At 38.5% G+C, this 13338-nt stretch overlaps 1 protein-coding gene across 1 annotated transcript; it reads left to right on the top strand.

Annotated features, from left to right (window-relative positions):
- Positions 1-1776: 1776 nt before the first annotated feature.
- On the top strand, positions 1777-12378 carry LOC128724485 (rho guanine nucleotide exchange factor 18). Its single transcript, XM_053818210.1, has 24 exons — positions 1777-1834; positions 2125-2424; positions 2527-2648; positions 2790-2962; positions 3045-3174; positions 3270-3403; positions 3811-3879; positions 4944-5050; positions 5125-5195; positions 5292-5347; positions 6497-6574; positions 7403-7477; positions 7978-8143; positions 8211-8905; positions 8979-9111; positions 9202-9359; positions 9441-9553; positions 9887-9910; positions 10038-11089; positions 11177-11363; positions 11438-11543; positions 11639-11777; positions 11856-11971; positions 12060-12378. Exons 1-24 carry the CDS (start codon positions 1777-1779, stop codon positions 12376-12378), a joined length of 4581 nt encoding a protein of 1526 aa, XP_053674185.1.
- The last annotated feature ends 960 nt before the right edge of the window (positions 12379-13338 follow it).

Raw genomic sequence — 13338 nt, 5'->3', positions numbered from 1 at the left:
GCTGGACTGGTGTATATTGAATAGAAAGTCATGCCGGGCAATTATGACGAACGACCGCTACAGATTAAATCCAAGCCTGTATGCGCCCTTGTGTGTGGGGATGAGTCGCGTCGAACATCTCGGTTAGATTATTTGGGCGAGCCGTTAGGGGCGAACTGTTGATAGCATTTGACCTTTTGGCTTTAAATATTCAATAACATTCATCAACATGGAATTGGTGCGGCGTACATGTGCTCACAAATCCTGCATCAATGATCAAAATAATTTGCATATGGTGTTTACAAAAAAAATGCACTTCTTTATTTGGTATGAGCAGCGCTCCACCTCGATCCTGAAAAATTATCCTTTCTTGTTGGCGCTCGTTTTATTGAGATTCGTTATTTGAAACCCAGCGTATGCGCTTAAAGGAAATGGTATATAAACGTTAGCATCGAGATTATTGGATCGTGATTACATGAAAGTAAACATTTTCAGAGGAAATATTCACTGATGAGCTGCTTGTACTGAATTTTTTGTTACAGCTGAACCTACTTGTCCTGAATGAGCTTCATGAAATTTATAACCTTTTAGATCAACTCATCAAGTGATTTATTAGCTTGAATTGATGAATTGTTTATTGTATCAAACAGACTATTGTGACCAAAAAGAACCAAAATGTTTGCGTCCCACAGCCGTTCTTAGCTAGATCGGCTCTAGTTTATGGTTACACATGAAATTTGAGCAAAAAAATGCAATTGAATGCAAACAAAATTGTGTTTCTAAAAATAGTTCTAAAATTAAATACAGCATATTTGTTTAAAACTATAATTAATGGCAATTTTTGACCAGATATCAAAATGGCACAAGAGCTTTGCAGATGAAGAGCACGACGCAATCAACCTATTTAGGGATTAGAAAAAGCTGTTCCATGTTCTTAGTAATTGATAGTAGGAGAGAATAAAAATAAAATTCAAGAAAACTTATTTTAATAGTTCTTACACAGCGTTACCAACTGCTGTTTTGAAACCCAAAGACAGTCGCATTGTGTTTCGGTTCCTCGATCGCATGACGATTATTTTGAAAACACCCCCAATTGTCAAACTGCTGCCATACGAGCCCACCTCATCATCGTCTCTAGCCTCACAGACTTTGGAGCCGCCATTGATTTTTCGTTTGGAGAAGCAATGAGCTTTGTAAAAAGGATTTAAAGGATTGCGGCAATCTTATTTCACAGTTTTTAAACTAAGCACAAATGTTCTACAATTTGCTGTTAATACGTAATACGTAACTGTGTATGTGGTAAATGTTCTGTTTGCAAGTTTCGCTGTTCTGTTGTCGCTAGATTGTGTGTGTGAGTGTGTGTAGTTGGGAGCTTATGTTTTTCAGTATTTTTGTTTGAGCTGAAGTTTTCCAAGACTCAAACGAGAAATAGATGAAATTGATATGTGCAAAAGCATCATCGCATCGTGCTGTAAGAAGAGTGTGATGATATACAATTGATAAAACAAGAAAAAAACAATTCAATGAAAAATACACGCGCGTGGCATGTAGGTTGGATAGCCGTCATCTATTCACCGTCCAACCATCGGAATCGGATTTGAATGAATGGTCCCAAATCTTTCTCGAAGGATAAATACCGAGTTTTCTCTCGAGTATCGAGAAGCTTTGGTGTCGTATAGCCCTTGTTTGCGAGACTCTGGTGATCCGTAGGTGATCTCTTCCTCCCCATCCCGTCCATTATTCTGTGTTCTCTGTCCAGCTACGAATCTAGCTGTTGCACCAAATTTTCACCACATGATGGATGCTGCACATAATAATGTGTTGTTATCAGATGAGCTTTTGCTATTGTCATCAGGTAAAAAAAAGTTGTTCTCTTCTGAACTAGAGGTTCTCGTTCTAACAAAAACAGAGGGATAAGGCTAACTCGCGATGAAAGTAGATTGCGGGCACATTATTAACTTTGTTTGGACAACTGTAAACGGTGTCTGCATATAATAGGGTGTTCTTGGTGCTGCGTGGACATGGGTTTGCTATAGTATTAAGTACAACGTATCCATAACATTTGTAGTATTTGCTGGCTAAACAATAACTCAAAATGGCTGCTGGTGCATTAGCTCGACGTGTTTAACCGATTGTTTTCGATAGATGATGAAAATGACGCTGATGTTATTATCGACTATCTGAGCGGCGAAGATCAATGTGCGATTTCGAAATGCGACGAGACCACCATTGCTTCTGCTAGACCAGTTGCTATCCCACTGGAATTCGCTAAAAATTGTCACGGTGTCACCGGAGTTGGTGCTGAAAACGTCATCGACCCTGTGGCTGTGGAAGCAAGAAACAGTAGCAAAAGTAACGTGGCCACCATCCCCAATAATCACAGTGACATGGTGCCAATCATAAGCGTAACTCCTCACAGTCCTGGAGCCAAGTTCAACTTTCTTGGTAAGTGCATGAATGTGTATGCGGGGCGTGTACGGTGTGTATGTGGGAAAAAAGTCCGTACAGCGGGACACGTCTAATGCTTTTATTTTACAATTTTTACAGAGGACACCCTTAATCAATTGCAATGTCTCCGAGAAAGCGTAGCACACATGAAAAATTCCACCCTTCAAAATGCCACCGCTATGGGAGGCATCGGAGCGGGAGGACTTGGTTCCACGGGAGCGGTAGGTATTGTGTGCGGTGGCATCTTGATGGAGGTCAGCTGTAGAGAGGACCTGTTTGAAATCTAGCGCGCACGTACGGGTGTGTGTGTGTGCGAGCTAAGTTTATAATCACATCATATCCTTTTCTTTCGCATCTTGCAGATGTCGTCTTCAAAGTTATTTTCCTCATGTCCTTCTTTGCCTGATCTAACAATAGCAAACCCTATCAATGTATGGCCACATCACCATGTTCTATATGGTTTAAATAACGATCGCAGGAAATCCTGGACGGCTATTGAAGATCTGACTGAATGCACAAAATCATCACATAAAAGGTAAGTAAGTGAGGTTGCTATAAATTTCATAATCATTTTATTTTATCCTTGTTTATCAATCTTTTTTTGTGCGCGTGTGTAGTGTTAGTTTGTCTAGCCTTGACAGTGAAGAGCAAGAATCGTTGCGAGCCGCAGAACGACTTCACAATCGTACGAGTCGAAACAGCACGGGAGGAATATCGACACATTCTTTAAATGAGGCTGAATTGGCGGTTTGTATTAGAATAATATGATTGGACGAAATTTATGCATGGGGTTGGAGAAACAATCGAAACTTATTCGGAATGTGTTTCTGTTTAACTTTCAGAGAGATTTCGAAAAAGTTGTTGCCAAGCGAAATTTGGTTCCTGTGGCTCCAAGAATACCATTGCAAAAAAGTATATCTACTCCATCTATTGCTCCGGTGCGAAATCAAAACGTTAAGGAGGATAAACTTGCATCGTAAGTATCAATCCCCATCTACCACCTTCCAAAAACGAATGGTACTAAAATGTTTGCATCTCGTGACATTGAGACGATCATCATACGATCTGGAATTGTTCCATGGAGAATAGCCAATTTCGCTCGCACTCACTTGTTGCATTTTTTTTTGCGATAATGTCATTTTTCCCCAAATATGTGCGTGTGTGTATGTGTATGTGTGTGTGTTTAAAACATGGTTTATTTCTCATACCCAAGATTTGCTCAATTGGATTGCCTTACCCCGTTCCGTGCGATATTAAAAACGAGTGGGTCTCCATCCCTTCGCGCATTGATAAAAATGGCATAAAGGGGCGCTTTATAATGTTGTATTTTCCATTTTTCCCTCATTTAAATCTCCCCATACACGTTGCCGTTAACACATCTAGCTCGAGACATCTTTCTGACAGTGAAGATGAAACTCATGATCGATCATTACTTTGTGTGAGGGATAAAAAGTAAGTGTGTGTCACTCGTCGTCATGTCTTCAATAGATGTAGGATTAGAATGTCATATAACAAACTCTTGTATACATCCTTTCACAAAAAACACACACACAACCACACGTACATGCAAACACCCTACAAACATTAACTCTTGAAACATATCTATGTATGCGAATATACATACATACATATAGGGAATATCTTAGCTTGTTCTAAATTACACTGTCAGTAGGCTGTTGTAAAGTGTAAATTAGCTGATTTTCATGTTCCACGCTGTCCCTACACACAGAATTTTACTCAATTGTATTATCAAATCGCAATCATCCTAGAATGTTGTTCATGAAGAGATGCGCTTCCTTTTTTCTCTTTCTCTTCTCTCTCTTTCTCTCTTTCTCTCTCGCTCACTTTCTCTTTGTTTCTGTATGTGTGTGAGATCGCGCGCTTGAGTGTGCGTGCGTGAGTTTGTATTGCGATTGTGAGTGTTTAGATATCTGGTTCTCTTCTCTACATCCGTCTTTTTTGTTGATCTTTTTCCGATCTGAGAAAACTGATCGTGCTGTTTATTGATTTGTCCACTTTTATGTAATTATTGTGTTTACTACAGCTAAATCTGTTACATACGATTTATTGTATTGATTCATCTAAAATTTTCTATTATATATTTTAATCATTCTAATTAACACTCTGTTGACAGCGTTTCGAATCAAGTACGGTTACTACAAAATTAGTTCACTAGATACTAGAAAGTATTTTTAGTCATGTTTGTATCAGCATGATATTGATGATAATTGTTTTATTTTACTAGTTTTTGTATTGTGTCGTTATTTACAAACGCACTGTACTGTGGTAGATTTAATATTGTTATAATTTTCGGAAAATTCGTTCCATTGGATGTATTTTATGCATGCTATTTGAGCCAATGCCACGGGGGAATTTGAATATATTTCTCCTATATCAACAAAAGCTGTCAATAAAGTGTTAATTCTAGAACTCATTTATTATATCATTTATAATGTCTTGGTTAATGTTAAACCCGATTTAACAAATTCAATCTCTACATCGTGCATGATTTTTAGCGAGGAATATACAGAACATCATGAAAAGCGCCGGAAACGTGGATCGTTGTTTTTTCGTAAGAAAAAAGATAAGACCAAATCTAAAGGCCAGTCATCGGTTTGTGATGGTTCGTATCTGATCTCCGCAAACAGGCTGCATATATTACCACATGTGTTTTTTTCTTCATATTTTTGTCATTAGCTTGCGGTGCCGTAATAAATCTGGCAACATACAAAGAACATGCTGTGGAATGCAAAGCAAAAATTGCGAAGGTAAATACAATCCGTGCCTCGATCACAGGCTGCATATAGTCGAAAGAAGTTATTTCAGTGATGCCGCAATGCCGGCGGTGGTGTGTTTCATTACAGAAATATTTTCAGGCTCAACCAAAACCTAACTCAAACAAGAAGGGCTCTGCCAACAGGTAATTGAAGATCATAAATTTATAATTCCGTTTATTGTACGTTCATTGCAATGTGGTTATGATGCATCAGTTTCATCTTTAAAATCAAATTAGATATTAACTATATAAATATATTTGCCTATATACCTATATTTATATATGTTATATTTATATTAACAAATTAACATTATCCACATTTGTTTGTCGATGATAAAGAGATAAAAAAATTTGACTTTCTATAAGATCACTAAATAATGAATGATTAAATTGCGACTCATGTATGCATCCTGAATAAATTTTGTTTATAGTATGTTGTTATTTATGCGCAAGAATGGACCGTTCAAATTAGTTCGGCGGCTGTGTGTTAGGAATGTTTTATACCGTTTCGCTGTAGTTATTTTTGATTTGTTTATTTTGAGCGATAATTTATTGCTTTTAACACGTGTTATTACGAGTATTACGTTATGTACTCTCTTAACATTATACAAGTTTTTGTTGTGCATATATTACTTAAATTTATACTATCATATAATACTTTTCGTCAATTGTTTTGTTCATTTGCTTTTTAACATATTATTTAGAAGCAATTAAGGGCATAGGTACAATTCAAATGATTCTGTTGCGCGTACGCGTAACGGTAGATTACACAGTCGACCTTAGATAATTAAATTTATTTTATTTTTAAACCACATTTATCATATCGTAGCACAACTGTAGTGCATTTTGCAACCAAGTGACTAGATCTAGCAAAGGCAAAAGAGGGGATAAAAGCAGGTGGTACGTGCGCTGTTTTAATATAGTTCTGACACGGACGTACATACACACCCGAACACGCGTAAGCGTGCGTATATGTTATATTTTTGTTTGCGCATTTGTTGATATTGTTTAAAATTGACTTGTTGTAACTGGCAAGGTGTAACATTTGCTTAGCTCATAATGGAGTTATCTTGATATTTGATTTTCTGTACCTATTTGTATCATGATATGAACATTTATTTTTCTTTGATTTAGATTTAGTTCAGTAATCCGTTTACCACAATCTATACAAATTGAAATTTGTAGGTAAAATTCAATTAAATGATCACCAATGTCTCTATTCTTATCGTATTATTAACGCTAACGCACCGTTACGCATATTGCAATTGATTTGACAATAAAAAATGAAAAAAGTGGCAAAAAAATGACTGGATGTTACTCTCCGTGGCGATTGGTTGCTAACAAATTAGGCGTGGTATCACAACACGCTAGGTAACGCTAGATAAAACTATTCACTCACTAACAACTCCCACCCGATTATCTATCTATCTTCATTCCTACTACTACTGCTACTACTAAAACTACTACTACTACTACTACTACTACTACTACTCTTCTCTTTGTTATCAAAAATCAAGAAGAAATGTTGTTGCTTCTTCTCTATCAACGGTAGAAATCATGACTCACGAGACTCACGGTAGATGATATTGGTTAATTTCTATATTCTTAAATTACCTCTCTCTCTCGTTTCTTATTTTGTTCTATTGTTCATTATCCAAAACAAACATGAAATCCAAATTCAATTTTCCGATCATTACGCGATCAAAATGGATCTCAAAATAGATCTCAAAATGGATATTTATCCAGACAAGATAGTCGAGATTTAAAAAAAAGTCTTTTTTCTCTATTTAATGTGGTTTTGTGTTCCTTTACGATTTTGTGTACCTCTGCATCTCTTTGTAATTGCAATCTTCAAAACCACCCTCATTCCACTCTGTTATGCACCTACCACCACCACTACCATTCACTTGTGTGTTCCTCCACCTAATGCGTATTTCGTGGCGCATATCCGCCGGTTCGTCTTTCGGCCGCGGGGTCTTGACGGCGTTGCCGATGCTCTTTACTTCTCCTCTAAACTGCTGCTATATTTTCACTTTCATTTGCTGTAACTGCAACTGCATTTATTGTGTTTTTGCGTGACTCTTTCTTATTCGTTTTCGTTCGTTTCGCTTAGCAACTGCTTGCGTTGCGGATTATTACGTTATTTTACGTTATTTATACGTTTTCATGTGTTTTTGTATTTACTTTCGCTTGCTATAGCCACAATTCCTCGCAACACGATGATCAGGGTAGAGACTATTATGATGGCAACGTGCATAATGATAACGCTAACGCGTGAGTATATACTAATGTATAAGAGTGTGTGCAAACCCACCCACCCCCTTCCCCTAATAGACTTTGTGTTAAATTTTCATCATAATTTGCTCTCTTTTTTGCGTGTGTTCGATGATTCTCTTTCACTTCTTTCTGGAAGCAACTTGTGAATGCGTATTCAGTCTATATAGTTTTTTTTCTTACTATCTCTTTCGTAACTATTTTTTTAAAGTTTCACAAAATAGTTTCACTATTTAAATATGCATAGCTAAAAAACGAACAACGAGAAATCTAAACAAATATACGATACAAATCGCGGGTCGCATGCTATAACTGTTAAGGTGGATTTCATACAAAGTTATTTAATTATTCACACCCCCTTTTCGGGGGAGTCGCTGCGGAAGCAGGAAGAAACATGTGTGTGTGTATGTTTCAATGTTTTGTTATCGTTCAATGTTTTCCGTTTGATGTTTAATGTTGCTTTGGCACTTTGGTACTTTTGCTTATGTACGTCGTTACAGCTACGCGGATGATGTGCCGCTTATAAGAGACGAATTTCTGCATGAAACTCCTATCGGACCACATGATCTCGGTGCCGAACCCATTCTGGGGGTTGCAATCGATGAGCACGATTCGTGGAGCCCCAGCGTTCCAAAGGAAGTTGTGAAGGCACTTAAGGATAAACAAGTAAGTCCGGCGATGGAATCGTGTTTCGTATTAAAACATATAATGGCGTTCTGTTGTTTTGTTGCAGGTAAAACGTCAAGAACATATTTATGAATTTATCATGACGGAAAAGCATCATGTCCAGACGTTACTAGTCATGCAGAAAGTATTTGTAGAAAGTCTTCAGAAACATTTTAGCCATCTCAACCTGGAACGAATGTTCCCCCGTTTGTTGGAGCTGACGGAACTGCATACCGGGTTTCTACGCAAGCTGCGCGTAAAACAACGGGAACACCATGTAGTCGACAGTATCGCAGACATTTTGTTGGAATTTTTCTCTTCCATGTCGTCCCAGAAGCTCAAGAGTGCGTATGGAGAATTTTGTTCCAATCATCGGTCCGCACTGGATACGTTCAAGTGTTACATGACCGGCGACAATGTGTTCGCCGAGTGGTATAAGCATTGTCAACAAAATCCGTTACTTAAAAAGAAAGGCATTCCGGAGTGTATACTGTTCGTCACGCAGCGTCTCACCAAATATCCGCTACTAATTGATCCCCTGCTGAAGAGCTCCCGAGAGGACAAAATCGAACAAGAGAAGCTGCAGAAAGCTATGTCGCTAGTGAAAGAGATACTGGTTGATGTGGATGCACGAGTGGCCGATAAAGAGAAAGAGGATCGTCAATTAGAAATTTTTAAGCGCATCGATGCAAAGTCTTGTGCAATATTTAAAAAGGATAAATTCAAGAAATCTGATATCATATCGTGCAATCGGAAATTAAGGTAAGTAGCACTTTAAAATTGTGGAAATATAGTTTGTATGATGAGAATTTATATTTTTGTGGTTTTTTTTTAGATTTGAAGGTGTAGCCACTCTCATGCAAGGTCGATCTAAAATGCAAACCGTTCTTGTGGTTGTTCTGTCGGACTGCTTATTTTTCTTGTTGGAAAATTCGCACAAATATTCCTTTTTTACTCCAGACAACAAGGTAAGACAGCGTGACTTGCCAATGTATTGATCCTCAGAATTATCCGTTAACAATTTGACATTGGTTTACGTTTTGTTACACTCATTGCAGGCTGGTATCGTGTCGCTACAAAAACTGTTGATAAGAGAAAAAGCTGGTACAGAATCAAGAGGAATCTATATCATATCGTCGAATCCCGCCTATCCGGAAATGTATGAACTGAAAGTGCAAAATCCTAAGGATAAAAATGTGTGGATTCAGTCGATACGGTAAGACGACGCCATGAATGACAGTAGCAACAGTCTGAGTACGTAGAACCGCGTTTAAACAGATGATTTGATTTTTTACAGTGCTGCTGTTATTGATTGCCCCTCAGATGAGTCCGAAACAGAAGACTATATGAGTATGGAACAAAGGCAAAAAATAATCGACCTGAAGCAAGCAAACATCCGGGAAATAATTTGTAAGTATCATGTTGCATTGACGAGATGATATATATATATATAGATTGTACAATCTTTTTTTGGTAAATCAATATATTTACTGTAACAGATTGAGCATTTTTTTCGTGTTATTGCAAATAACACGAAGAAAACTGATTATCAAAGTTTATCTTTTCTCACATTTTGTGGATCTCCAGTGTGGATGATCGATCATTTTGTGGTTTTATGTTTGAACTGGTTTGGAAAAAAAAATTGTGGCCTTCATCATTCAATTTATCAAATCAGAGAATCATTATTGATGTGCTGATGCGAACTAATTAGAATGCCTGTCTTATTTTTTAACATGCCGCCAGCACTTGGAACTACCGAATTGGAAGGTAATAAGTCTACAATAGTTCTCTAGTTTATGAGTAGACTGTAGTATGGGAAAATATTTATGATAATACCTCTTTAAATTTATTAAAATGAAAAATTTTCTAACGTCTTTCGTTTACTTTACTACAGGTAAAATGCGCCAAAAGGACTTTGAACAAGCGATATTGCTCGAGGAAAAGATTGCGCTACAGCTGAGCTTGTTGCTGGATAACGAGCAGAATTCTGATCAGCTGGGTTCAGCGGCTGCAAACGTTGAGTCATTTATCTCAAACTATGGATCTTATAGAGATCTCATTTCCGACGACTGTGATACTATTGAAATATGGAAACGGGTGCTCAACTCTATCCAAGCGATAAGTTCTTTGGCTTCATCTCTCTACACGGCTGCCACAGGTTTGCCACTGTCCAGATCTAGTAGTTGCTCGGTAGGAGAACGACAGGCTGGCGGTGGCGGAAGCGAACTATACATTTCACCGACACTGCCAAAACGGGCGGAAACTTTCGGTGGATTTGATGAACGACGATCAAAACAACCCTCAATCCTGGCCACCCCGCCACTTGGCGGTGGTTCAGCAGCAATGTATCATCATGGACAGAATAACGTTTCACGAGACGCGGTTCTTTCGACGCTATCAGCAGCTGGTTATTTTACCAATCGAGGAGAAACGGCGACATATGACAAGCAACGAGAGCAACATGCAACGTCGTCGGATTTCGATCCGGCGTTGGCAGCAATGGCAATGTTGAGTCACAATATCCATGGTGGTGGCGTAGAAGGGAATACTATTAGGTCGGATGACTTGGCCCGAGATCAGAATTATGCCGCGTTGCATGTGTCGCATCATTTGCACACTATGTTGTGCATAATTTCTCAGCAAATGACAACAATTCAGAGCTTGCATCACCAGCTGGCGGTCTTTCGAGAAAATCCCAAGACTATGTATCGCCATAATGATCAGCTGGAAGAGCTACGAAATCTGCAAGACAAACTGCAGGAAGAGAAAACCGCTTGGCAAAAGCAGAAGGAACAAGAGGAACGTGAGCTCGCTGAAACTAAACTGGCACAAAAAGCCCTGCAGGAGCAAATACGATCAGAGCAGGAAGATATTAAGCAGCAACGAGAGCAATTGTATCGTAAAATGGAAATTTTGTCGAACCAGGGATTGTTACTATCTCCTAGTGTAAGCATCACTACTATGGCGTTTCCGTGCATAGTGCGTACAAGGTGTGCCTTTTTAATCGTCGTTTTGTATGCGTTTTACTTTCAGGTTGCATTACCTATTCCAACTGGTATAATGTCGTCCTTGGAGGAAACTCAAAGTAGCAACACTAAGCATCCAGCGGTGGAGCAGCATCACGTCGTAGACAGTGGTATGGTAGCTAACAGTCCCATGATGGGTGGATCGACAACTCTCACTATGGACAGAAAAAAAGATAAATGGAGAACAGCAAGTAGTGTGTATTATTTTGTTAACAGAGCATAAAATAGTGAAAGCTACGATCACTTATATCATCATTGTATATTACAGTTACTAAAACACCTCCAGCAAATCTGGTAAGCGCCACTAATGCCGCTAAAATCAATGCAACAAGCATCAAACAACAATTACCACTCAAGTTGTCGTCACTGTCGTCGTCGAGGTAAGAAATAGGATGCATGGGAATTCGTGTACGCATTATGTGTTTTGAAAGACCGAACTGACGCATGTGTGATTTTTTTTTCGTTGCAGTTCGAAACAGAGTTTCGTTACGACGGCAAACAGTAGTTGCACGACAGCACCGACGATCTCCTCACCTGGCCATGGTGGCCATTTAGTGACCACTGCTGGTGTAACGCAAATGTTTCCTTTAAAACTTGCTGATAAAAAAGTGAGTATTTACAATTTATTGCTTTATGTTCTATTTGTTTCTAACGAACTGTGTATTTCGATTCGATGCAATCTTCAGAATACCGCCTCATCTAGCACTACACCTCCTAACAACAACCATCACGCTCGCACTGGAAGTAGTCCTGCCGTAATACAGCAACAAATGCAAGTGCAATCGGGAAATCCAGCCACAAGGTAGGGATGGATGGGTAGATAAACGTTTGCTATCTTTATTGTTTTGACCGTTATGTTTTCGTATCGATTTCCCCGGATATATTTAAAGAACAAATACTTACCCCAAAATTCCGGAACGTTTCCGACTGAGAAGCTCGGACAATTACTCTTCAACATCCAACTCGGCCAGTTCTCCGGTTGTGCCATCAAATCAGTATTGTTACTCACCACCACCATCACATTTCATAACGACGACGGGAATGGCGACAGCACCGCGAGGGTCGGTTTTACAACCGGATCCTGCATCTGGTCAGAACACACCTCCTGCAAATTCTGCACGTCATTCTAGTTTACCTTCTTCGACGATACCGACAACGACGAGCGACAGCAATAGCAAAACCAATGAAGAAGAAGTAATGTACTTTTGATATACGCCTGTGGAAGTGGAGATTTAAGCACACTTGCACAACCATTCGCGATAAAGCATTTCTATTTATTTGTCATCTATCATAGGCGTGAATGATAAGTGTTTAGTTACTTCTTTCCAAATAGTGTTGAAAGCATACGATGCAACGATTAAAATGGCGACTAAAACAAACGCGCGGGGAAATGGAGACATAGAGGGGTTAGAACAGAACATCTAAAACGTTGTATTATTAATATAACAATATGGCCTATACCCATAGTTTTATCCTATCGGGTTATCCCTACAGGATTATCCTATGAATGTTCATCTAATGTACCATATGCATAAGCATATGTGTACGTGTATGTGCTATCCGAATGTGTGCTAAATTTTGGCTAAATATGGCTTCATCTCCATACAATAATGCGCATAATCAACAAATGTGTTTCCATAGCAATGAAAGAATGGTTGTATTTAAAAAAACAAACGCTGCGATGTAAAATTTTCGATGCGTTGAATCCTGTGTGTTACACAATAACGGCATAAAAGTTAATAATGAGCATTGTTGATTGTAGGTCTTTTTGATATTTTAAATGGGTTTTCAAGCATGGATGTGTAGTTTTATGCTTGAAATGTACTTTCATTTGCAAACGTGTAGCATTTTCTCGTACATCTTCCGCTCCATTCCTCTTATCATTACAATCTTGGCCGATAGCTTAAATATGTACTCAGAGTGCTCGTATGCTCCATAGAATATGTAAAGCGTGTCGGCCATCACGCACAGCTTAGTCGCTGTTTTAGCTGCTGTTAAATCTTATTTATTATTTTCAACGTTATTATGTCTTTTATTCATGTAATTTCGTACATTCCTAAAGGTTATGACTTATAAGGCTAGGTGACTGTAAGACTGTACTTAAAAATACGCAATCAAATTCTGAATGGCTCAAGCATATGATTATCAGCGTTTGGGATAATATTAAGG

Source organism: Anopheles nili, chromosome 3, assembly GCF_943737925.1.
Source record: "Anopheles nili chromosome 3, idAnoNiliSN_F5_01, whole genome shotgun sequence".
NCBI lineage: Eukaryota > Metazoa > Arthropoda > Insecta > Diptera > Culicidae > Anopheles > Anopheles nili.
This window is presented reverse-complemented; position numbering and strand designations above follow the sequence as displayed.

Excerpts from the sequence above, each read along its gene's own strand:
- LOC128724485 (XM_053818210.1), top strand. The coding sequence starts at position 1,777 with ATGGATGCTGCACATAATAATGTGTTGTTATCAGATGAGCTTTTGCTA. Across the intron at positions 5,196-5,291 it reads GCAAAGCAAAAATTGCGAAG|AAATATTTTCAGGCTCAACC; the intron begins GTAAATACAATC and ends GTTTCATTACAG. Across the intron at positions 8,144-8,210 it reads AGGCACTTAAGGATAAACAA|GTAAAACGTCAAGAACATAT; the intron begins GTAAGTCCGGCG and ends GTTTTGTTGCAG.